Source organism: Pseudoliparis swirei, chromosome 17, assembly GCF_029220125.1.
Source record: "Pseudoliparis swirei isolate HS2019 ecotype Mariana Trench chromosome 17, NWPU_hadal_v1, whole genome shotgun sequence".
NCBI lineage: Eukaryota > Metazoa > Chordata > Actinopteri > Perciformes > Liparidae > Pseudoliparis > Pseudoliparis swirei.
In genome coordinates, this window is record NC_079404.1 from 2,048,391 (window position 1) to 2,075,254 (window position 26,864).

Below are 26,864 nucleotides of genomic sequence, written 5' to 3' on the forward strand. Positions count from 1 at the left end.
TGTGTCTCCCCCCCTACTTCTCTCCATGCCTAGCGTTACCAACTCTGACCACCAGATGGCGCTACAGTCCAGCGAGCGGAGCGGAAACCGAGCACAGGTCAGGTGGTTCATTGCTTTTCCTTTTTGTTGACGTGACACCACGTGACAACAAAAGGAAGTGAATACGTGTTTTTCTCTCAGGAGCCTGAAGGCCTCACGTTAGCTCCGTTTGTTAGCGCCGTTAGCTTCCCCCCGCCGGCCTGCGTGGAGTCGTGTGGATGACACCTTTCAGGACTTTAAATGGGCCAACATGCTATATTTACCTGCAACAGTGTTCATCGTTCGCCCCTCCCTGTCATGTGCACGCCCATATCCTTTACAAACTCCCCGGGCCGATACTTTACAAAAACAGGCGCGACATAATAACCGAGATAACCCCGATGACATCATCATGACATCATCATGACATCATCAGGGTGAGAGCCACAGAATACATGTTACAGCCTGAGATGAATTCATATCCAATGTGTAAAATATGTGTCTTATGTACACACACAGACACACAGACACACACACACACACACACACACAGACACACAGACACACACACATTAGAAAAGTAGCAGTGCCAAGAACCCAAGTGATGATATATAATAAGTTGTACTCGTCCTCTTTGATCTCTCCACCTCCTCTTCCCGTAAGCCTCTCACTATCCACCCAAATCCTCTCTCTCTCTCTCTCTCTCTCTCTCTCTCTCTCTCTCTCTCTCTCTCTCTCTCTCTCTCTCTCTCTCTCTCTCCTCCGAGTCTCCCACCAGCATGTTATTTAAGTCAAGGACGGCATTAGCATGATGATCACAGCCTTCTCTCTGAAGCTTTGTCTGCCAAGGCTGGGGCTAGAGAGAGGGAGAGAGAGAGAGGGAGGGAGAGAGGGAGCGAGAGAGAGGATAACGTGACCTATATAAGACGGTGAGGATGATTCCTGGTTCTGGAAGACACAGCATGCATGTGTCTGCATGAGAGGGTTCATCTGCACACTTGAAGAAGCCGCTCTCATGAGGTCACATGATCACATGAGGTCACATGAGGTCACATGGTCACATGAGGTCACATGAGGTCACATGAGGTCACATGGTCTCATGAGGTCACATGATCACATGAGGTCACATGAGGTCACATGATCACATGAGGTCACATGGTCACATGAGGTCACATGATCACATGAGGTCACATGGTCACATGAGGTCACATGGTCACATGTACAGCTCCGTACCCATTCCATGTAAATCACATCAGGCTGTGCACACACGTACCTTCCTTCCCTCCTTCCTTCCTTCATTCCTTCCATCTCTCCCTCATTTCTCCATTTGCTCACTCCTTCCTTCCCTCTTTCCTTCCCTCCCTTCTTCCTCCGTTCCCTCACTCCTTCCTTCCCTCCTTCCTTCCTTCCCTCTTTCCTTCCCTCCCTTCCTCCTTCCTCCGTTCCCTCACTCCTTCCTTCCCTCCTTCCTTCCTTCCCTCTTTCCTTCCCTCCCTTCCTCCTTCCTCCATTCCCTCACTCCTTCTTTCCTTCCCTCCTTCCTTCCCTCCTTCCCTCTTTCCTTGCCTCCCTCCCTCCTTCCTCCATTCCCTCCCTCCTTCCTTGCACACGCTCGTTGTTCCGGATCGAAAAGCCACGCAACTCGTTGTCTCCTCGCACACATGCCCCCTCCTCCTCCTCCTCCTCCTCCTCCCCCCCCCCCCCCTCCTTGCTCATGCTTTCTATTTTTCAAACCTATCTGACAACAGGAAGTGAGGCCAGTGAAGTGTGTATCGTAAACACAGATCTGCGTCACTGAAACATCTTTGATGAAACACGTCGTCCTCCCGCTCGGCGACGCGTCCTCGTTCCTTCTTCTGCTTCTCTGACGCTGTGGTTTCCATGGCGATTAAAGCCTTTAACTCATTATCGATAAACCCTCCACTGCAGCACATGCATTTTATTTGGGTAAAAGGGGGGGGGGGGTACTCATCTCTAATGGACGCCTCCACGTTCAGTCAGGAGGAGACGAGGTCTCACTTCACACAGACAGACAAGTGGTCTGATGGAGGGAGGAGGAGGCGAGGGAAGGAAGGAGGGAGGGATAGAGGATGGAAGGAATGAGGGAAGGAAGGAGGGAAGTAAGGTAGGAGGGAAGAAAGAAAGGAGGCAAGGAAGGAGTGAGGGAATGGAGGAAGGAGGGAGGGAGGGAAGGAGTGAGGGAAGGAAGAAATGAGGGACGGAAGGAAGGAGGGATGGAAGGAGGGAGGGAGGGAATTAAGGAGTGAGGGAATGGAGGAATGAGAGAGGGAGGGAAGGAATGAGGGAAGGACGGAATTAAGGAAAGAAGGAGGGAAGGAAGGAGGGAGGAGGTAGGAAGGCCACGAGGCTTCGGAAAATATAATAAGAAGAAATCCCAGCTGCATTTGAAAATGTGCCCAGGCGTTTCACGGCTGTGATTTGTACACCTGCGCACGTGTGTGTAGGTGTACACACACACACACACACACATACACACACTCACACACACACACTCACACACACATACGCATACACACACACATACACACACACACATACACACACACACACATACACACATACACTACACACACACACACACATACACACACTCACACATACTTCACACACACACACACTCACACACACATACGCATACACACACACACATACACACACACTCACACTCACACACATACACACACACACTTCACACACACTCACACTCACGCATACACACACACACACACACTCACACACACACACACACACACACACACACACACACACACACACACACACACACACGCATACACACACACACACATGCATACACACACACACACACACCATTTGAATTCGTCCCTGCGGCGGCTCCGTCAGGCGTCTCAATCCCCATCACGCCGTCAGGAGTTCAAAACGCCGCGGCGAGAATCGAGTTAGAGAAGAAAAAACACACATTCAGTGAAATGCTCTCTCTCTCTCTCCCCCTCTCTCCCCCCCCCTCTCTCTCTCTCTCCCCCCACCCTCTCTCCCCCCCCCCCCTCTCTCGCACACCAAAACACAAGAGCAGCGTTCCATGGTGAAAAAATACATTTATTGGAATCTGTGTCAATGTAGTAAAAAGTGAACACTGGCTTTTCGGGGTTTTGTGCCACAGAACCACAGGTGAGCGTTCCGGCCCCCGCCCGCCGAGTCGGCGCGTTTAGGGGCCGATGACATCACAGGTGTCGGCCTCGCGGTGACGCCCACCACACGGCCTCAGGCTGCCACTGAGACGCCACCCATTAACCCCTCAGCCGGATGTGGGTTTGATGGAGGAGGCGGGTCTTTAAATGTTCTGTCGTCCTGGGATGGACCGGGGGCCACTGTTCAATCAGTTGGCCCCTATAATATCCCATTTGGCCCCTCACCATGAGATAAGTGTGAGGGGTCCAATGCATAATCTGTGAAGTCGGGCCTCCTTACCGATGCAACGCCTGCCATCCGATTAAAGGGAGCGGCGCAGTCATATTTTCTTTTCTCTCCCGTCACTTTCATTTTTTTAAATTCAAACATGTTCTGTATATTCTGTGGTGGCGGGCCGAGCCTTCTCATGGGTAGATAGTGCATTTTCTACTTCTGACATGACGGGGATGAACTCACAACACACGGCGAGTCTGCATACTTTATGAAGTCAACTCAAATAGTGACAGAAAAAAACAAAAAACATTCATTAGAAAACAACCAACAACAAAAAAAGGACATTTGTAAACTCAGATACTGAGTATTAAACATTGAGAGGACAGTCCCCCCCCCCCCCCCCTTCCCCCTTACAACTTTCTTTACACAGACTTATTTAATTCTTAAATATCTTAAATCTCATATCAAATAATTGGTCAGAAACTGATTCTATATACACAGACAGGTGGATGAACATATGGTGTGCATGCTGACGTGTTACGCAAGAGCAGGGGTTGCTGTGAGATTATAGGCGCTGCTTGGGTGTACAATATATATATATATATATGTATGTATAAATATATATGTATAAATATATATATGTATAAATATATATATATATATACATATTTATATATATATTTATACATATATATATATATTTATACATATTTATATATATATACATATATATATATTTATACATAGATATATATATATACATATATATATTGATATATATATATACATATATATATATTGATATATATATATATATGTTTATACATATATATACATACATATATAATATATATATACACACATATATATATGTGTATATTTATACATTCATATTATATTTTTGAATTTTTTTTTCTGACGAGATGTACGAGTGGTTTTGTTTCATCCTCTATTTCATCACTCATAAAACAAAAAAGTGCTTTCAAATCAACACGAAACCTCTTTTGAGTGGCAATTATTCAAAGAGACAAACAAAAGTAAACAATATCTGAAGTTCATCCCCGTCTCTTGTGACGTACGTTATCTCCGGGAGCAGAGCTGGGAGCGTTGGGCTGTTCTGGGGCTGCGTTCTAGGACGACCCATGTGGTTCCACCCCCTCTGCTCCACCTCCACGCTGCTGTTAGCGGGACGCTTCCATTCATGTTCAGGTTCTGTTGTGTTTCACTGAGTCAGAAAACGTTTTGCTTTCCAGTGACTGGCGGATTCGATAGCAATTAGCTCGCTAGCTAGCGCTTTTAGCTCCATTCCCGCCGTTGGGAGACGAGTCTGTCGTGAGCGGAGCGGTCGGCAGCCACGTGGTCACGAGATCGACCCACACGCCGGCAGCGGTTCGGCGCGCTTTCTGCAAAACGGCGTTTAAAGCACGGGGGAATCAAGCTAGCTAGCTAACCGACTAGCCATCTGCTACTTGCGTTGGCGAATACGAGGCGGACCCGTAGGAACAAACAGTGTATGGTCCTGGCTCTGGTTGGGTTCAGGCTCTGGTTGGGTTCAGGCTCTGGTTGGGTTCAGGCTCTGGTTGGGTTCTGGCTCTGGTTGAGTTCAGGCTCTGGTTGGGTTCTGGCTCTGGTTGAGTTCAGGCTCTGGGTTCAGGCTCTGCTCTGGGTTCTGGCTCTGGTTGGGTTCTGGCTCTGGTTGGGTTCAGGCTCTGGTTGGGTTCTGGCTCTGGTTGGGTTCAGGCTCTGGTTGGGTTCTGGCTCTGGTTGGGTTCAGGCTCTGGTTGGGTTCAGGCTCTGGTTGGGTTCTGGCTCTGGTTGGGTTCAGGCTCTGGTTGGGTTCAGGCTCTGGTTGGGTTCTGGCTCTCGTTGGGTTCTGGCTCTGGTTGGGTTCTGGCTCTCGTTGGGTTCTGGCTCTGGTTGGGTTCTGGCTCTGGTTGGGTTCTGGCTCTCGTTGGGTTCTGGCTCTGGTTGGGTTCTGGCTCTGGTTGGATTCTGGCTCTGGTTGGATTCTGGCTCTGGTTGGGTTCTGGCTCTCGTTGGGTTCTGGCTCTGGTTGGGTTCTGGCTCTGGTTGGATTCTGGCTCTGGTTGGGTTCTGGCTCTGGTTGGGTTCTGGCTCTGGTTGGGTTCGGTGTGTGACGGCGAGCTGCAGCCGATACTCGTCCGCTCGTGGATTCACTTACTTATAAAAAACATGGCTGCACATCACGAGGAACGCTTCAGGGCCTCCAGGGAGAGGAAATAAAAATGAAAGCATAAAGGGAATGCATTGGCACTTAACGAGCTCTTGTGTGTCTTCAGCTAATTGATTTAAATATTCTACAACCTGCTTTTGATCTTCTCCGTTTATTCATCTTTATTGTACTTTTGCTCTTTTAACAGTTTAAATCTGTTGGCCTGTTATTGCCAAATTATTTGAATTGACTCCTGTTCCGCACTTTGTGACCTTTTGTCTGTGATGAGTGCAAAAAATAAATAAACTCGACTTACGAGGTCGGCTTAAACGATTAGTTCTCATTTAATGAGAGGAAAGATAATAAGGACATCGATCGAGAGCCGGCTTTCATTTAAAAATAGATTTATATCACTTAAAGTGACGGCGACGCCGTGAGGGCTCATCCATTGGATCCCCATCGTGTGGATGGACGCCGTGGGAGCGTAACGTCGGGGGCGTCGCGTCGTTTTCTAGATGTTCACAGCAAAAAAATACCCATGAGGCCTAAAACTGCTGGTTTAGTGTCTGAAAGGTGAAAGGTCAAAGGTCATCCAGGGCCGTCTGACGGGTTTAGTGTGTGTTGCCTTTGAGCACTAACACACACACTCATACGTACAACCACTCTCTTCCTTCAATGACATCGGGTGGTTTGGTGTGACACACGTTTCACGACTTCTCGTGGTGCGTTCACGGAAAATCAGATTTCTGTACATTAAAACACGTAAAAACACGAGGATGTTAAAATCAAACACACCCCACGCTGAGTATGAGTTTAAAATGTTGTTCAATTCATACATATAATATATATATGAGTTTGTTTATTTTTATTCTAGAAAGGGAGGCGGGGTTTAAATGTGTTGCCTCCCCCCTGTTGCCCCCCCCACCCTCCACACACACACAAACACACACACACACACTACACAGTAGTTTCATTCTTCCAGGGTCCGGTGCGTATATTCCCCGTGCTGTCCGACGTGTACAGGAGGCCTTCGTGCAGCCCCCCCTTCAGGATCCCATTCTGATTGGGCGGGTTCTGCGGGTACGACTGTCTGCGCGCCGGCTCCGGCTCGGCCACTTTGCCGCAGCCGCACAGGAAGACGCCGCCGTCGCCGCCGTCCGCCGGGCACAGGGACGGGAAAAGGTCCGCCTTGGCGCAGCAGACGTGCTGGTGGCAGTGGGCGTGGCACGCCAGGGCCTCGTGCGTGGCGGCGGCGGCGTGGCACGTGTGATGCCCGTCGTGCGCCAGGTGCGGACACATGTGGGCGTGGCGCCCGTGCGTGCTGAGCGGGCTGTCCGTGTGCGAGCTGTGCACGCTGCCGCCGTCCCCGCTGGACGGGATGTGATAGGCGTACTCCCTCTCGCTCGCCGCCCCGCAAGCCCCGCCCCCGGCCCGCCGGCTGAAGCGACGGCCTTTAGTCCTGGCGCCGCCGCTCTTGAGGCAGGGGTGCAGCTGGATGCCGGGCCGGTGGCCCTCGGGGTCGGCGTGCAGCAGCACGTGCGTGGCCGGCGGCTCCTCCTTCATCAGCTGCTGGCCGCGCATGGCGGCGCAGCACGGCGACGCCGGCGGCGGCGCCAGGCACGCCGAGGGCGGGAGGGCGGCGTGCGGGCAGTGACTTAAACCGCCGTGACTGCAGCTCATCGGGGCTTTGCCCTGACACGGGGTGTCGTGCTGGCAGTGGGCGTGGCCCGCCGTGTCTCCGTTCACGTTGACCTTGGGCGCGGCGGCGGCGGCGGCGGGCCCGTGGGCGGCGCGTCGCCCGGGGCAACAGGAGCACCAGCAGTGCCACACGTCGTCGCGCTTGGCGCAGTGATGGATGAGCACGAAGAGGCCGAGGGTGACGGAGAAGGCGCCGTAGAGGCAGCTGAAGATCATGTCCAGGAAGTGGCCCTGCGACACGGCCAGCGCCCCGAAGGTCCACGTGGCGAGGAAGAGGAAGAGGGTGAAGGCCGCCGTCCGCAGCTGAGCCTTGAAGGAGTGCTCGTTGGCGAGCAGCGCCGGGTCGATGGGGACGCCGGGGCAGCCGGCGGGGCAGTGGCCCCCCCCGCCCGCCGCCGCCGGGGCCCCGGGCTCCGCCCCCTGGTGGCAGTGCGGGGGCGCGGCGGCGGGCGCCAGCCTCTGCTGCTCTGGCGTCGGCCGCTTGAGCTCGTACTTCCTCTCGGGGCGGCGCCGCAGCTGCACGAAGGTGCAGGCGAAGTAGACGCAGGTCACCATGACGATGAAGGCCACGGGGCCGAAGAAGGCGCCGAGGCTGGGCTCCCACGCCATCCAGCAGCTGCAACACACACACACACACACGCACGCACACATGCACACGCACACACACACACGCACATGCACACACACACACACACACATGCACACGCACACACACACACGCACATGCACACACACACACGCACACACAGGACGCCGTGTCATGGCGGCCGTGGCTCTGAGTGTGTGTGTGTGTGACCTCGAGGAGGACTCACTACGGCGCCTGCTCGCCGCTGCCGTAGTTGTCGATGTTGACGGTCGCCGTGACGCCGCAGATGAGGAGCGGCACGCCGCCGCTGACCACGTAGGACCTGAGGGAGAGACGAGGAGGAAGGTTGAGGAGCGCTCGCCACGAAACACAGACCCCACGCCCGGATCTCAGGATGTGAGCGCGGCGAGGAGGAGGAGGAGGAGGAGGAGGAGGAGGAGGAGGAGGAGGAGGAGGAGGAGGAGGAGGAGGGGGAGGAGGAGGAGGAGCGAGAAAAACACGAGACACAAAACGGGAAGTTTACGACGAACACGGAGGAGCAGCTGCCCCACGTGTGTGTGTGTGATCACAGTATAATTGTGTGTGTGTGTGTGTGTATGAGTGGGTGTGTGTGTGTGTGTATGTGTGTGAGTGTGTGTGTGCGTGTGTGAGTGTGTGTGTATGTGCGTGTGTGTGTGTGTGAGTGTGTGTGTGTATGCGTGAGTGTGTGTGTGTGTGTGGTCCATCCGCCCGGGACACGTGAGGTGCGACCCACATGTCCACTCAGGCGATAACGATCGACAGGTAACTCTTCAGCCTGGGGGCTCGTGATCCTTATTCTTTTATTTAATACTTTATATTATAACTTTCTGAATCCGGGACTTTTTCTCGGCCCTGGGAGCTCAGAGCTCGGATTTCCTTTGAACCTAACAGCGGCGAACATATTCAAGCGAGTACGGTTTCAATATCGGTGTTTCTCCTCTTCACGCGGAAACAACACGCAGGCCCGTAGCGGGCGCCGCCCTCCGGCTCTGGAAGGCGACGCCCATGTCGACGGGCCTTGAACTCGCATCCTTTCTACTGGCCAGCAGGGGGCGCCTGAGTGTAAACAGAAGTCTATGAAGAAAACGACCCGCTTGATTCATTACCTCAGTAAATACAGAGCATGTGACTTCATGGTCTGAGTCGTTGGTTTCAAGTCTCCTTCCACACGGCGTGACGTTCATTTGGTAAAGTATGGAGGATTTAGCCATAAATCTAAAGGCCTGAATTGTAGTTTTTCCCAGACAGGAGCACTCAGGACCTCCACTGGCCGCATCACCGGCTTCAGCTACATGTCATTCAGCAGAAGCTCCTCCCGGCAGCGGGTCGAGCTCACGCGCTCCCACGCCGCCGCTCCGGGTTCGGAAAGGGTCAAATAATGACCTCTGGCAACAGTTTGAGAGTTTGTTTTTCACAGGTTTTAAACGCAGAAAATAAAATATACACGAGTCAATATTCAGTCGGCGAGATTTAAGAGACCGGACCGACTCTTAAAGGAACATGCTATGAGCATATATGACAGGAAGACGTTGTGTTGTTGCTACGCCTCCCGCCTCTGATGGACTCCGTTGAGCTGTCCCCCCCCCGTCGGGCATCGCCATGACGAGGAGATGAGCTCTCTCTCTCTCTCTCTATCTATCTAAACCTCCATCACAGCCGTAACCTTATCCACCGCTCAGTCTTCATCCCAACAGTGTGATTCCTCCTCCTCCTCCTCCTCCTCTCAATCTGTCCTCTGTCACGGAGCATCCCCCCCTCCACACCTCCCAGAAAAATTCAATTACAATGAAGATGTTTGTCGGTGTTTGAGGTGGATGGATGAAGGGAGGGGGGAGGGGGGAAGGGGGGAGGGGGGAAGGCATTACCGGCCTGTCACCATCTCCGAGTGGAACGGTTCCCCCGGGGGGGGGGGGGGGGACACACCTCTCCTCTCCAACAGAAAGCCGTTTACACAGCCGTCAGCCAGATAAACGTGAATGAGAAGAACTGGGATGTTGAAGCGCCCTGTGTTTCATAAGCCCCCACCCGCTAGTGCTCCTCATGCAGCGTCGAATATAGGGTGATAGAGGGAGATATGGGGTGATAGAGGGAGATATGGGGTGATAAAGGGAGATATGGGGTGATAGAGGGTGATAGAGGGAGATATGGGGTGATATGGGGTGATAGAGGGAGATATGGGGTGATATGGGGTGATAGAGGGTGATAAAGGGAGATATGGGGTGATAGAGGGTGATAGAGGGTGATAAAGGGAGATATGGGGTGATAGAGGGTGATAAAGGGAGATATGGGGTGATAGAGGGTGATAGAGGGAGATATGGGGTGATATGGGGTGATAGAGGGAGATATGGGGTGATATGGGGTGATAGAGGGAGATATGGGGTGATAGAGGGTGATAAATGGAGATATGGGGTGATAGAGGAAGATAGAGGGTGATAGAGGGAGATAGAGGGTGATAGAGGGTGATATGGGGTGATAGAGGGTGATATGGGGTGATATGGGGTGATAGAAGGTGATATGGGGTGATAGAGGGTGATATGGGGTGATAGAGGGTGATATGGGGTGATAGAGGGTGATATGGGGTGATATGGGGTGATAGAAGGTGATATGGGGTGATATGGGGTGATAGAGGGTGATAGAGGGAGATATGGGGTGATATGGGGTGATAGAGGGTGATATGGGGTGATAGAGGGTGATATGGGGTGATATGGGGTGATATGGGGTGATAGAGGGTGATATGGGGTGATAGAGGGTGATATGGGGTGATAAAGGGTGATATGGGGTGATATGGGGTGATAGAGGGTGATATGGGGTGATAGAGGGTGATATGGGGTGATATGGGGTGATAGAGGGTGATAGGGGGTGATATGGGGTGATAGAGGGAGATATGGGGTGATATGGGGTGATAGAGGGTGATATGGGGTGATAGAGGGTGATATGGGGTGATATGGGGTGATAGAGGGTGATATGGGGTGATATGGGGTGATAAAGGGTGATATGGGGTGATATGGGGTGATAGAGGGTGATATGGGGTGATAGAGGGTGATATGGGGTGATATGGGGTGATAGAGGGTGATAGGGGGTGATATGGGGTGATAGAGGGAGATATGGGGTGATAGAGGGTGATATGGGGTGATAGAGGGTGATATGGGGTGATAGAGGGTGATATGGGGTGATATGGGGTGATAGAGGGTGATATGGGGTGATAGAGGGTGATATGGGGTGATATGGGGTGATAGAGGGTGATAGTGGGTGATATGGGGTGATAGAGGGTGATAGGGGGTGATATGGGGTGATAGAGGGTGATATGGGGTGATAGAGGGTGATAGGGGGTGATATGGGGTGATATGGGGTGATAGAGGGTGATAAGGGGTGATATGGGGTGATAGAGGGTGATATGGGGTGATATGGGGTGATAAAGGGTGATATGGGGTGATATGGGGTGATAGAGGGTGATATGGGGTGATAGAGGGAGATATGGGGTGATATGGGGTGATAGGGGGTGATATGGGGTGATATGGGGTGATATGGGGTGATATGGGGTGATAGAGGGAGATATGGGGTGATAGAGGGTGATATGGGGTGATATGGGGTGATATGGGGTGATAGAGGGTGATATGGGGTGATATGGGGTGATAAAGGGTGATATGGGGTGATATGGGGTGATATGGGGTGATAGAGGGTGATATGGGGTGATAGAGGGTGATATGGGGTGATAGAGGGTGATAGAGGGTGATATTGGTGCACGTGTCCCTCTACCACACACTGTAAGAAAAAAACCCGTAAAAAGAAGGTCAAATGAGTGGCAGCTACGGCTGCCAAACAAAAACCGTAAATTTAAGGTAAAATACCTTACTTCAAATAAAGGACAAAACCCATAAATTTACAGTAATTTTCATTAAAGATTTTGCAGTGAAATTACTGTTTTTTTACAGATTTTTCCTGTAATATTACAATCAAACACCTTAATTAAAGTGATATTTCTATAGGTTCTGCAGTGAAATACTGTTATTTTACAGATTTTTCCTATATTAATACAGTCAAATACCTTCAATAAAGTGATATTTCTAAAGGTTTTGCAGTGAAATACTGTAATTTTACAGATTTTGCCTATATTATTAGTCAAATACCTTCAATAAAGTGATATTTCTAAAGCTTCTGCAGTGAAATACTGTAATTCTACAGATTTTTCCTATATTATTACAGTCAAATACCTTCAATAAAGTGATATTTCTAAAGCTTCTGCAGTGAAATACTGTAATTTTACAGATTTTTCCTATATTATTACAATTAAACACCTTCGATAAAGTGATATTTCTAAAGGTTTTGCAGTGAAATTCTGTGATTTTACAGATTTCTCCTGTATTATTACAATCAAACACCTTCAATAAAGTGTTCAATTATTATGAAATATAAGCTTTTGAGATTACTGTGAAAAATCTAAATACATTTAAACATCTAAAAAACTTTCAATGTTTCAATTTAACTAGGGGTTAGAAACTTAATTACAAAGAAAGTACACACCAATATTGATTTTAAAACATTTTATTTAATGTACATTTTCAAAATCAACCAATTATTCACCATCAGTTGATAAGTCAAAGCAAAACATACCGCAAAAGGTCCATAAATATTTACCAGAAGTGACAGTGCAGATAAAGAACAATCTTCCTAATTTCCAGTAATCAGCCAGATCCTCGGTGCATCTGGGGAAAAAAGAGAAGGACAAACAAATTCACTGGAAAGTCCTTAGAAAGTTAGCTTTGTTTTCTTACCATTCCTTTAAACAAGCTTAAACAAACTATTTTGAAATTGTCTGTACCAACAGTTGTCGTTATGAAACATCCTGTCAATCTGAACACAGTCAGCTTTTAGAATGATAGTAATTAAATGTTTACCTATTTAAAGATGCACCCAGTGCATGTCTTAGCACTTCCATCAGAAACACATTTCAATAACTTCATGAGTCACAAACCATAGCAACAGCAAGCCTGTCCAAGCCGTGTTCATCACGATTTAGTGCCCTCTTGAAACACCTTTTCTTAATTTGCAGCGCTTTTCTGTACCGTGTTGTGTCGTCTGAATTTGCAGCGCTTTTTCGAAATGCTGCACATGTGCTGTCAATTTGATGAAGTTGTTTTCTTAATTTGCTTGTGTTTTGTCTATTAGCATGTTTTATTAAGTTGCAGTGCCCTGACCTCTCAGGGCCACCGTACAACTCAAAAGAAGGCCGAAGGAAAAGCTCCCCAGTTTTTTATGGCCAGTGGGGGAAATGTCTTAAAAAAGTGCTTTGCTAAGATCATTAAAGTACTTAAGAAATAATATCTAATATTAATCACGATGTAAGGTTTAGCAATAGTGGTTCAAATGGACTAATATCTTTTATATATGCTGCAGTGGATACTTACGAGTGATGGACTTTGGGTGTTTTCCCGTCAATGCTTGATCTGAAAAATGTAAGCAAGTTTTGCGTAATTAGTTATTATCAGTGTTGAAAAGGGTAATGTGAAAATGAATCAGAAAAAAAACTGCCACCACATATTTTAGTTTGAGTTGTGCTGGCACCCATCATTTGCTATACTGAACTACATCACCGCTTACCTCAATTTAGCCTCGACAAGACTGGTGTCCGAATCATTGGGTCCAGACTGAAGACAGGTGGGGACAGAATCTCATGCCGACATGATGTTCAGGAAACTGGAACTTAAGGCAGGCGTAGTCATCATTACTGCTTGAAGACTCACAGGTCAACAGGTTGTCTGTGGGCTGACATGATTCTCTCTACAGCCAGAAAAAAGACAAAATAGAAAAGATTAACAATAATAATATAACTTTAAATAGCATTTACAACATAAAAGTGGTTCTAACAATAACGATGTATTCTGTTGTTAAATTAAGACACTGAACTTAAAACAACTTACTTCCGTTTATCCTTGACAACTTGTATCCGATCATGGGTAACTAAATGTTCTACTTCTTAATTACATAAATGTAAACATTGACTCAAAGGACACTCTTTGGTGACGTCCTCATCTGATAATGTGGACAGTAAATGAAGATTTGATCATGAAACCATCCCCTCACTGGACATCTCATGGAGCTTCTGAGGAGCTGTGAGCTGTCATGTCCGCCACAGCGCAGTTATAAGCGTCATGTTAACAACAGTCACGTGAACAGAGTCCCGACCACGTCAACAGCATCAAGTAAAGAGCGTCACGTGAACAGAGTCCCGACCACGTCAACAGCATCACGTAAAGAGCGTCACGTGAACAGAGTCCCGACCACGTGAACAGAGTCCCGACCACGTCAACAGCATCACGTAAAGAGCGTCACGTGAACAGAGTCCCGACCACGTGAACAGAGTCCCGACCACGTCAACAGCATCAAGTAAAGAGCGTCACGTGAACAGAGTCCCGACCACGTCAACAGCATCACGTAAAGAGCGTCACGTGAACAGAGTCCCGACAGCATATGACACAGCGCAGTTTAAAGCGTCATGTTAACAACAGTCACGTGAACAGAGTCCCGACCACGTCAACAGCATCAAGTTAAGAGCGTCACGTGAACAGCAGTCCCGACAGCATATGCTACAGCGCAGTTTAAAGCGGTCACGTGAACAGAGTCCCGACGTCACGTGAACAGACACGTACAATAACGTGTCTGGTCACGTGACTATCCGGACTGACCGCTCCGGTATTTGTGAGCTTGTCTACACGTCTGCTTGGAACCAGTTTCAAAGCACTTCAATAAAATCGTGGTTATTAGATGAAGTGTGTAACACGTGACCCCTCAGGTGTCTTAACCCACCTGCCACTAATGAACCTATAACACGAGCGTTAGCTAAACATTACCTGGGCTAACATGTGTAAAGTAAGCTAATGTTGGCTCTTTCAACACAGAAACCGACAACCTACGTTACATCGACGATGTTAAAGAAACGTGAACACACTTCACACTTAACAGATAGCCAAGTTAACTTACTCTTGATGTCCAAGGCGACACAGAACTGAAGAAAACTATGCCTCGAATTCAAAAGTAGCTACCCGCTAGCTCACATGAGGCTAGCTCAACCCCTCATGGGAGAGCCGAGTAGAAACCTCAAAGTGTCACTAACGTTGCCCGTTCAATACAACGTTACTCTCTGAAATTAAATTAAGTTGGCATTCTTACCTCAAGAAGAGCTGTCATGTCAGGAGGCTGTCGTTCCCTCTGTGGCGTTTCGTGAGTCACTGAAGCAGGAGAGCAGCGCGCCGCTCAAACTGCGGAGAAGTGGCGCGAAACCGGGTTCAACAGTTCAATCTGCTTTTTGTGTTGATTGCTGTGATCAGCCTGATCACTGCCACCTGGCCTCTCCTTTGAACTCTCTCTCTCTCTCTCTCTCTGTTGGACGGGCTGTCTGTCTGTCTCTGTCTGTGCTATTTTCTTCTCTAGTAACTAGATTCTTAGAAGAATACAATACAATACAATAAAATAGCAGGACAGGACATATTACATTTAAGAAGTTAAATAATAAAGGAAATTTAAAAAGTAATAAAAATGAAAGTAAATACAGTGTATCTAAGTGTATATAAAGTGAAAGCGGTGCAATGTTCATTGATGTTGTTCAATTTGAGGAGGATCTGGCCAGAGGTGATTCATTGTAAAGTCTAATAGTTGCCAGGAATGTTCTCCTGTAACTGGAAGGTTCTCCTGTATCTGGAAGGTTCTCCTGTTTCTAGAAGGTTCTCCTGAATCTGGAATGTTCTCCTGTAACTGGAAAGTTCTCCTGTATCAGGAATGTTCTCATGTCTCAGGAATGTCCTCCTGTATTAGGAAGGTTCTCCTGTATCATGAATGTTCTCCTCTATCAGGAATGTTCTCCGGTCTGTCCTTGTGAAGCAGAGCTAAAGCAGTCTGTTGGAGAACGTGCTCCGCTGTCCCTGCAGTAGGTGGTGGAGAGGGTGGTCCGGTTCTCCAATATGGACAAACATTTCTTCATGTCCTCCTCTCCACCTGTTCCGGACAGTCAATCTTTGCAGCCAATGATGGAGCTGGCCTTCCACACCAGTTTAGTGAGTCGGTTGGTTTTCTCCAGTTACAATGCTGCTCCCCCAGCAGACTACGGAGAAGTTCAGAGCACTGGTCCAACAGACTGGTAGAACATCACCAACATCTCAGAGCACTGGTCCAACAGACTGGAAGGACATTTCCAACATCTCAGAGCACTGGTCCAACAGACTGGTAGAACATCATAATTGAGATTTGTCATATTACAAACATTTGAGGACTTGTGAACCTTTGAAGGAGTGCATTTTTTTTCTTCTCGGTTTTTAAACCGCTGCCAAGCAGGGATGCTAAGTGCTAGATATTGCCAGCCTACATGGTTGGGTCCCATTTGGGAGTGGCTACAACCTGGTAAAGAAAGCTAAGCTATGACATGTTTCAAAAAGAAGCTAAAATCAGCCCAAACTCTTAACAGGATCTCAGATTTGCAAAGCCACACACCCTCTTCAAGTCCTGGATTTCAGACAGACAATTAACTCTTGTGGGTGTTTTGGGGGAAATGTCACCCCATCACCTCATTGTAGGCCCTGTCCTGAGTGTCTGTGTTCAATCTTGGATATCCAGGACTAATATTTAGGAGATTATGACCATTTTTGCACTTGTCAAAAAATATGCGAATATAAGAGAATTCGGCCCAATTTGACCCGTTGGACCTTTTTTTGAGGCCCTTAACTCAGAGCTATCGGTCCAAAACTCTAGGGTATTCATATTAAGATGTTCCTCTTTGAATCTGAAGAGGATCCACATATCTAAGTTGGTTGAAAGTAGGACAAATTAACTAAAAGTTTGGTTTTAAGGATTTTCCTCTTGTAAAGATTCTAGAGGCGATTTCACCCCATGATGTCAATGTATTATATTTAGGTAAATATAATATGTAAGATTAATTTTAAAAGACAATTAGGAGGTTAAGGGTCAGTTGGCAGAGTAGTGTGTTTGTGTGTGTGTGTGTGTGTATGTGTGTGTGTGTGTGTGTGTATGCATGTGTGTGTTTAAAAAGATGTTAGTGTGTCAGAATTTCTTTTAATTTATTTATTATCAGTTCTGATTACAAATATTGGACTCTGGACAAATAACAGCAAATACTCATGGTCGCCCTATGCTCCTCTAAAGAACAAGTATCAAAACTTATCATTATTTCTTCTACTTTGTACTCTTGAAAAAACTGCAATATGTAGATGTTTAATGAAATGAAAGAAGTTAGCTAAATTTAGATTTAGAATTACAGAGTTTGAATGTAAAAGTACATGTTAATATAAATATAATATGATCTACCTTAAAATTACAAAGAAAATCGTTAAATTGTTAGTATGGAAATAAACCTTCATATAAGGAGCTACACATTTAATTACAGGTAATAATTGTTATTTTACATGAATTTGTATGTCATTTAAGAAAACGGTAAAAAGACTGTATTAATAATACAGTCATTTTTCTTTTAAAAAATGGGAAAAAAATGTTATTTTGAATTATTAGCATAATACTTAAATTAACAGTTGGGTTGTTAATTTACGGATAATGTCTGTAATTTCACAGAGTTTTGTATGTAATTTAAAAAAAAGGTAAAACTACTGTAAATATTTAGAGTTATTTACCGTAAAATTAGGATCTTTTCTTACAGTGCAGTCAGCTCCACATGTTCCATCATTTCCCTCCGTTGGGTCGTTCTCTGTCTCGTCTGTGAGATATTTTTGCGAAGTTCAAATGAAATTCAAGCGACCCACACACACACACACCCACACACACACACACTCTCACACGTCACACACACGTCACATTTCTTTGCGACGCCCCTGAGAGGCTGAGATGGGAGCCGGGCCCTCGCCCTCGCCTCCGTTTCTCCTCTGGAAGCTGAACAGGATTTCTCTCCTCGAGCTGCAGAAGAGCCGACGCAGCATCTTCTCAACGCGGAGCGGATCCTCTGAAACACGATGTCGCTGGGGTCAGCAGAAAAGCAATGAAGTGGAGGATGAGTGGAAATAATAATAATGATGATAATGAACCACAGAAAGTTCTGCATGAATCGGACCCAGTCTTCAGGAGGAGTATTTAAATAACATTCTAAATGGTGGAAAATCTAAGTAGGCGGAGCTTCGGGGACAAAGAGGCTGTAGAGCAGCTCCAAGTCGATTGGACATTGGGGGGGAAAAGCTATTGCTTTTGAAGGTCTGACAATTCTTATTCTACTAATAAGAATAATTCCTAAAAATCAATGAATGGAATGTGTTATTATAAAAATTAAAAATAAATTAGTTATAATTGTTAATAGTTAAATAACTTATTATTGCGGTATAAACACAGGAGGAGGCCAGCGGCCTGAAGGAAGGCTCACGCGGTCGCACATAAACATGCAGTAAGTCATCATGTGAAGCTCTTGTTGCGTCTAAAGGAAACACGAGCCGGCAGACACCTGGAATACAAACATGTGCATCAATCAATACGCACAAATACTCAACACACACACACACACACACACACACACACACACTGAGAGAAGGACAAACACACATCTTAAATCGGGGAGACGTGATGGGATTTGTCGATGTTCTACTTATATATATTTATATATATATATATATATTTCGCGGTCCGGCCCGTCCTCCGCTAGATGAATCATGAGAATACCACTCAGACAAAGGAGCTCTGGGCCGTCGGCCTCCTCTTCATCACGGATCTGAGGAACAGAGCTCAGGAGGTTCTCTCTCCAGATCTAAAGATACCTGAGCTTATAGCAGGGTGCACACACCTGTTGACCAATGGGTGTCCAGGACACTCACACAATCACACAGGCACACACACACTCTTACTCACACACACAAACTCATTCAATCGCACACTCACACACAAACTGTTATTCACTCACACACTCACTCATTCACACACACACACACACTTACTCACACACACACACTCTTACTCACACACACACACACACACACTCTCACACACTCTTACTCATTCACACACACACACACACTTACACACACAAACTCATTCAATCGCACACTCACACACAAACTGTTATTCACTCACACACTCACTCATTCACACACACACACACACTTACTCACACACACACACACTCTTACTCACACACACACACACTCTCACACACTCTTACTCATTCACACACACACACACACTTACTCACACACACAAACTCATTCAATCGCACACTCACACACAAACTGTTATTCACTCACACACTCACTCATTCACACACACACACACACTTACTCACACACACACACTCTTACTCACACACACACACACACTCTCACACACTCTTACTCATACACACACACTCACTCACTCAATCGCACACGAAACTCGTTCAATCGCACACTCACACACACACTGTTATTCACTCACACACTCACTCACTCATTCACACACACACCCACACACTCTCACACAGTCACACTCTCACACATCACACACACTCACTGATTTACACACTCACACACTCATTCACACACACACACTCTTACTCACACACACACTCTCACACACTCTTACTCACACACACACACTCACTCACTCAATCGCACACACAAACTCGTTCAACACACACACACACACTCTTATTCACTCACACACACTCACTCACTCATTCACACACACCCACACACTCTCACACAGTCACACTCTCACACAGTCACATTCTCACACATCACACACACTCACTGATTTACACACACACACACTCACTCATTTACACCCTCACACACACACACACAGCGGCGTTCGGAGGGTTGTGTGTTCTTACCTCAGCAGGGCCTGCTTGGCGGCCGGCGGCGCGGCGCCATCTTGGCTCTGCGGCGGCCTCCTGGTCACCTGTGTGTAGATGTTCCTGGCCGTCACGCCGAGCCACAGCACGGTGGACAGGGAGGAGTAGTGCAGCACCACCCCCACCTGACGGAGGAGGGAGGGGTTATTCACTTGATGACATCACTGTGACGTGCAGAGGGAGCTGCCACTCCTCTCAATGTCACTCCAAGGGCGTCGCCATGGAGACCTGCCTGCTTTGTCTTATCCTTCGCTAAAAAAAAAAAGACAATGAAACGAGAAAATGCTCAAAAAGTGTTTCTGAATCCTGAAGGTCGTCACGGTGAGAGAGCGAGCGGCTTATCGGTGAGTTAGAGGACGGGGGGGGGGGGCTGCCGTGATCGTGATCCCAAACGCACCTCCGCTCATCCTCCTCTTAATATTCATGAATTATGTTTGGATGAACTGATCAAACTTTGTTTAAAGGCTTTGCAGAGAGAGAGAGAGAGAAAGAGAGAGAGGAGATGGAGAGAGAGAGAGCGAAGGAGATGGAGAGAGGGAGAGAGAGAAAGAGAGAAGGAGATGGAGAGAGGGGGAGAGAGAAGGAGATGGAGAGAGGGGGAGAGAGTGAGAAGGAGATGGAGAGAGGGAGAGGGAGAGAGAGAAAGAGAGAGAAGGAGATGGAGAGAGGGGGAGAGAGAGGGAGAGAGAGAAGAGAGAGAGGAGATGGTGAGAGGGGGTTGAGAGAGAGAGAAGATGGAGAGAGGGAGAGAGAGAAAGAGAGAGAAGGAGATGGAGAGAGGGGGAGAGAGAGATGAAGCGAGATAGAGGAGAGAAGGAGAGAGAGGAGGCACATTGATCATAGCTGGCTGATTAAGTTCCTGGTAAGACGAGGTACGGTGAGGTAAGGTGAGGTAAGACGAGGTAAGGTGAGGTAAGGTGAGGTAAGGTGAGGTAAGGTGAGGTAAGGTGAGGTAAGGTGAGGTAAGAGGAGGTAAGGTGAGGTAAGGTGAGGTAAGGTGAGGTAAGGTGAGGTAAGGTGAGGTAAGGTGAGGTAAGGTGAGGTAAGACGAGGTACGGTGAGGTAAGGTGAGGTACGGTGAGGTACGGTGAGGTAAGGTGAGGTAAGGTGAGGTAAGGTGAGGTAAGGTGAGGTACGGTGAGGTAAGGTGAGGTAAGGTGAGGTAAGGTGAGGTAAGGTGAGGTAAGACGAGGTAAGGTGAGGTAAGGTGAGGTAAGGTGAGGTAAGGTGAGGTAAGACGAGGTAAGGTGAGGTAAGGTGAGGTAAGGTGAGGTAAGGTGAGGTAAGGTGAGGTAAGGTGAGGTAAGGTGAGGTAAGGTGAGGTAAGGTGAGGTAAGGTGAGGTAAGGTGAGGTAAGACGAGGTAAGGTGAGGTAAGACGAGGTACGGTGAGGTAAGGTGAGGTACGGTGAGGTAAGGTGAGGTAAGGTGAGGTAAGGTGAGGTAAGGTGAGGTAAGGTGAGGTACGGCGAGGTACGGCGAGGTAAGGTGAGGTACGGCGAGGTACGGTGAGGTAAGGTGAGGTAAGGTGAGGTACGGTGAGGTCTGGTGAGGTAAGGTGAGGTAGGTGAGGTAAGGTGAGGAGGTGAGGTAAGGTGAGGTAAGGTGAGGTAAGGTGGTGAGGTGGGTGAGGTAAGGTGAGGTAAGGTGAGGTAAGGTGAGGTACGGTGAGGTAAGGTGAGGTAAGGTGAGGTACGGTGAGGTAAGGTGAGGTAAGGTGAGGTAAGGTGAGGTCTGGTGAGGTAAGGTGAGGTAAGGTGAGGTACGGTGAGGTAAGGTGAGGTAAGGTGAGGTACGGCGAGGTACGGCGAGGTAAGGTGAGGTACGGCGAGGTACGGTGAGGTAAGGTGAGGTAAGGTGAGGTACGGTGAGGTCTGGTGAGGTAAGGTGAGGTAAGGTGAGGTACGGTGAGCTAAGGTGAGGTAAGGTGAGGTGAGGTAAGGTGAGGTACGGTGAGGTAAGGTGAGGTAAGGTGAGGTACGGTGAGGTAAGGTGAGGTACGGTGAGGTCTGGTGAGGTAAGGTGAGGTAAGGTGAGGTAAGGTGAGGTCTGGTGAGGTAAGGTGAGGTAAGGTGAGGTACGGTGAGGTAAGGTGAGGTACGGTGAGGTCTGGTGAGGTAAGGTGAGGTAAGGTGAGGTACGGTGAGGTACGGTGAGGTAAGGTGAGGTACGGTGAGGTGAGGTGAGTAGGTGAGGTAGGTGAGGTGAGGTAAGGTGAGGTGGGTGAGGTAAGGTGAGGGGTGAGGTGAGGTGAGGTGAGGTAAGGTGAGGTGGGTGAGGTACGGTGAGGTAAGGTGAGGTACGGTGAGGTACGGTGAGGTACGGTGAGGTACGGTGAGGTAAGGTGAGGTAAGGTGAGGTATGGTGAGGTAAGGTGAGGTAAGGTGAGGTAAGGTGAGGTACGGTGAGGTACGGTGAGGTGAGGTGAGGTAAGGTGAGGTACGGTGAGGTGAGGTGAGGTACGGTGAGGTAAGGTGAGGTAAGGTGAGGTGGGGTGAGGTGAGGTGAGGTAAGGTGAGGTACGGTGAGGTGAGGTGAGGTACGGTGAGGTGAGGTGAGGTAAGGTGAGGTAAGGTGAGGTAAGGTGAGGTACGGTGAGGTCTGGTGAGGTAAGGTGAGGTACGGTGAGGTAAGGTGAGGTAAGGTGAGGGGGAAACAAGGATGTACTGCGCGCGTCGTTTCCGCAAGCTAACGGAGGTTTGTGAAGTCGCTCAAAATCAACGACAAAACGAGTCGGAAGAACGGACGACTTTGACTTTGAGGCCGTGAAAAGACATCTGCTACTGCAGAGCGGCAGCGGCTCGGAGTGGGGGTGGGGGGGGGGGGGGGGGGGTGGAAGAGGAGGAGGAGGAAGAGGGGGAGGAGGGGGAGGAGGAGGAGGGCGGGTGGGGGAGTGGATGCTTGAAGTGAGGCGAGAGCTGCCAACGCTAGTTTCAGAGCTCCTTGAAGTTCCCTCAGTCGGAGGGAGGGTGTGAGCTTATGGGTCTTAGGGGGTGCAATGTGTGTGTGTGTGTGTGTTAGTGAGGGTGTGTGTGTGTGTGTGTGTGTGTGTTTGTGTGTGTCTGTGAGTGAGGGTGTGTGTGTCTGTGTGTGAGTGAGGGTGTGTGTGTGGGAGGCGGGAATTGAACTGCACCAGGCGTAAAAGAGCATCTAAATGTGTGTGTGTGTGTAGGTGTGTGTGTGTGTGTTTAGATGTGTATGTGTGTGTAGGTGTGTATGTGTGTGTGTGTGTGTGTAGATGTGTGTGTAGGTGTGTATGTGTGTGTGTGTGTGTAGGTGTGTGTGTGTGTGTGTAGATGTGTATGTGTGTGTAGGTGTGTATGTGTGTGTGTGTATAGGTGTGTATGTGTGTGTCCCTCCTAGCTCCACATGCTGTAATTATGCCCAAAGCGTGCCTGGTAGGCTCCGCCCCCTCCCGGCGGCTGCAGCGGGCGGTCTGGCTCCTGCCCGGCATCGTGTGAGTCGTCCTGTCAGCAGTGATTGGTTAAAGTGAGGGGCGTTCAAAGACTGAGATAAACGACTGAAACGCTTCAATAAGTTAAAGAGCAGCAGACTGTCAACAGCTCTCGCACCGCAGGGGCCACGCCGCACCACGGCGGAGCGGACGGTTTTATAGTTATCATTTATTCATGTTTATTCACAGAATTAGTTAGAAATTAAAATAACAACTTATAAAATAATAAAGAGAATATCTTCACGTCTGGAATAAATAATATATAAATCACATTATAGGAGCTGAAGTCACCGAGGTGGGGACACCACACGGGTCTGATTTTCATGTAGATATAAATATAAATATATATATTTATATAAATGCCTTGAAAGGCGCCTTATAAAATAAATGTATTATTATAATATATATATGAATATATATATATATATATGAATATATATATATATTTACGAATATATATATTTATGAATATATAAATCTATATTTATATATATAATATATGTGAATATATGAAGTGATGTGGCTCTCTGACTGCATTAAATCTGAATTCATCCAGCAGCTGACGGTGAGGAGGGGAAGAGGAATATTTATTTTGGTCATTCCAGCGACAGTTACATAACACGTATTTACAGCCCCGCTTATCTTTCTCCCCCCTCCTTCTCCCCCTCCCCCCTTCCCCCGCTCCCTCATTTATTTTGTTACTATAAGGTCGAGTGTGAACATCCTCAATGTGACGGTCAGCAGAGTAGAGAGAGAGAGGGGGAGAGGGAGATGGAGAGAAGGAGAGAAGGAGAGAAGGAGAGAGGGAGGGAGAGAGGGAGAGGAGGAGAGGGAGATGGAGAGGGAGAGAGGGAGAGAGAGAGATAGATGTGAGAACACGTCTTCAGTCGATCATCAGAAGCCACTGAGACCATCAGGAAACAGTGATAAACTAGAACGGGCACTCGGTAGAGCGCATACCTTCGCATATCACAAGATTGGGCATTGAATTATGAACATGTTGGCATTAGTTGCATGCCAATTGGACAAAAATGTATCGTGCTATGGTAAAAAAAAGATTTTGACCTTTCCATGACCTTGACCTTGACCTTTGACCCGATTGATCCCAAAATCTAATCAAATGGTCCCTGAATAATAACCAATCATCCCACCAAATTCCATGTGATTCAAGAAGATTTGACCTGTTCATGACCTTTGACCTTGACCTTTGACCCGATCGATCCCAAAATCTAATCAACTGGTCCCCGGATAATAAACAATCAGCCCACCAAATTTCATGCGATTCGGTTCAATACTTTTTGAGTTCTGCGAAAGATTTTGACCTGTTCATGACCTTTGACCTTGACCTTTGACCCGATCGATCCCAAAATCTAATCAACTGGTCCCCGGATAATAAACAATCATCCCACCAAATTGCATGCGATTCGGTTCAATACTTTTTGAGTTTTGCGAATAACACGCATACAAATAAATAAATAAATAAATACACGGCGATCAAAACATAACCTTCCGGCATTTTCAATGCGAAGGTAACAAAAGGTTTGAAAGCTCTCAGGTTCCCCTTCTGACTCTCATCTCAACGACCTTCAGACATACGAGTGACCTCTCATCCGTCACCACGGAAACACTTCCATCAACAATACAATTAACCCCCTGGTACATACCCCCCCCCCCCCCGCCCCCTCAGTTCCTTTACAATGCTATACACATTCTGTATTTTCTATAAAGGGTTCAACCTTTGTCCCACCTGCATTCTCCTTGATTTACAGCATCCTAAAAATAGTGAGAGGCCAGCAAGACACACACACACACACACACAACACACAACACACACACACTCATTCAGAACTGCAGGGCTGCAGAGATGGAGGCATCACCCATGTGACCCCCACATCATATACAGGACTGTCTCAGAAAATTAGAATATTGTGATAAAGTTCTTTATTTTCTGTAATGCAATTTAAAAAACAAAAATGTCATGCATTCTGGATTCATTACAAATCAACTGAAATATTGCAAGCCTTTTATTCTTTTAATATTGCTGATTATGGCTTACAGCTTAAGAAAACTCAAATATCCTATCTCTAAATATTAGAATATCATGAAAAAGTATACTAGTAGGGTATTAAACAAATCACTTGAATCGTCTAATTAACTCGAAACACCTGCAAGGGTTTCCTGAGCCTTGAAAAACACTCAGCTTGGTTCAGTAAACTAAATCACAAGTATGGGAAGACTGCTGATCTGACTGCTGTCCAGAGGACCATCATTGACACCCTCCATCAGGAGGGTAAGACACAAAAAGAAGTTTCTCAAAGAGCAAGCTGTTCACAGAGTGCAGTTTCAAAGCACATCCACAAAAGTCTGTTAGAAGGGAAATGTGGCAGGAAACGCTGCACAACCAAGAGAGATGACCGCAGCCTTAACAGCATTGTGAAGAAGAGTCGGTTCCAGAATTTGAGGACGCTTCAAAGACAGTGGACTGAAGCTGGAGTCCAGGTATCAAAAGCCACTGTTCACAGACGTGTCCGCAAATGGGCTACAATAGCCGTATTCCCATGGTCAAGCCACTTCTGAACTCAAGACAACGGAAGAAGCGTCTGACTTGGGCTATGGAAAAGAAGCACTGGACAGTTGCAGAGTGGTCCAAAGTCCTCTTTTCAGACGAAAGCAAGTGTTGTATTTCATTTGGAAGTCAAGGCGCCAGAGTCTGGAGAAAGGCTGGAGAGGCGCAAAATCCAAGTTGCTTGAAATCCAGTGTGAAGTTCCCACAGTCAGTGATGGTTTGGGGAGCCATGTCAGCTGCTGGTGTTGGTCCACTGTGTTTCATCAAGTCCAGAGTAAATGCAGCTGTGTACCAAGAGATTTTAGAGCACTACATGCTTCCGTCTGCTGAAAAGCTCTATGGAGATGAGGATTTCATTTTCCAGCATGATCTGGCACCTGCCCACAGTGCCAAAACCACCAGTAACTGGTGTACTGACCATGGCATTACAGTCCTCGATTGGCCTGCCAATTCCCCTGACCTGAACCCCATAGAGAATTTGTGGGGTATTATGAAGAAGAAGCTGAAAGACACCAGACCCAACAATGCAAATGAGCTAAAGGCCGCTATTGAAGCATCCTGGGCATCCATAAACCCTCAGCAATGCCACAGGCTGATTGCCTCCATGCCACGCCGCATTGATGCAGTAATCCGTGCAAAAGGATTCCCAACCAAGTACTGAGTGCATTAATGGACATTTTCAAATGTTTGATTTTGTTTTGCTGTTATAAATCTTTTTTTTTACTTGGTCTGAGGAAATATTCAAATTTTATGAGATAGGATTTTAGAGTTTTCTTAAGCTGTAAGCCATAATCAGCAATATTAAAAGAATAAAAGGCTTGCAATATTTCAGTTGATTTGTAATGAATCCAGAATGCATGACATTTTTGTTTTTTTAATTGCATTACAGAAAATAAAGAACTTTATCACAATATTCTAATTTTCTGAGACAGTCCTGTATATACTGTGTATATTCCTGTGTTTCAAGCAACTGCCACTTTCCAAAATGTCCGTCAAAGTGACCCAACATGTGGTCCGTGACCCCGGGCGACGAGAACGGCGGCAGACAATAGAGACAGAGTGCATGATGGGTAAAGCCCGGGTCGTTGGGCCTCGTTGAGTCGGCCCGACGCGACTTACT

General features: G+C 47.5%; 1 protein-coding gene and 1 long non-coding RNA gene across 3 annotated transcripts in view; both read right to left on the reverse strand.

Annotated features, from left to right (window-relative positions):
- Window positions 1-5,094: 5,094 nt before the first annotated feature.
- Window positions 5,095-26,864, reverse strand: part of LOC130206781 (adhesion G protein-coupled receptor A3) — a 113,901-nt gene continuing 92,131 nt past the window's right edge. Inside the window, exons 17-19 of the mRNA XM_056434902.1 lie at window positions 19,705-19,850; window positions 8,104-8,199; window positions 5,095-7,907 (exon numbers count right to left, since the gene is read on the reverse strand). Coding sequence (XP_056290877.1) covers window positions 6,551-7,907; window positions 8,104-8,199; window positions 19,705-19,850 — 1,599 coding nt within the window. The 3' untranslated portion in view covers window positions 5,095-6,550. The remainder of the gene's footprint in view (window positions 7,908-8,103; window positions 8,200-19,704; window positions 19,851-26,864) is intronic.
- Window positions 12,425-15,262, reverse strand: LOC130206784 (uncharacterized). 2 transcript variants are annotated; one of them, XR_008834180.1, is made up of 4 exons: window positions 15,066-15,262; window positions 13,497-13,676; window positions 13,304-13,342; window positions 12,425-12,601 (listed from the first exon to the last, which is right to left on the reverse strand). It is a non-coding gene; the product is annotated as an uncharacterized LOC130206784 (long non-coding RNA). The 2 variants fall into 2 exon arrangements; XR_008834181.1 differs by lacking the exon at window positions 15,066-15,262 and adding an exon at window positions 13,817-13,967.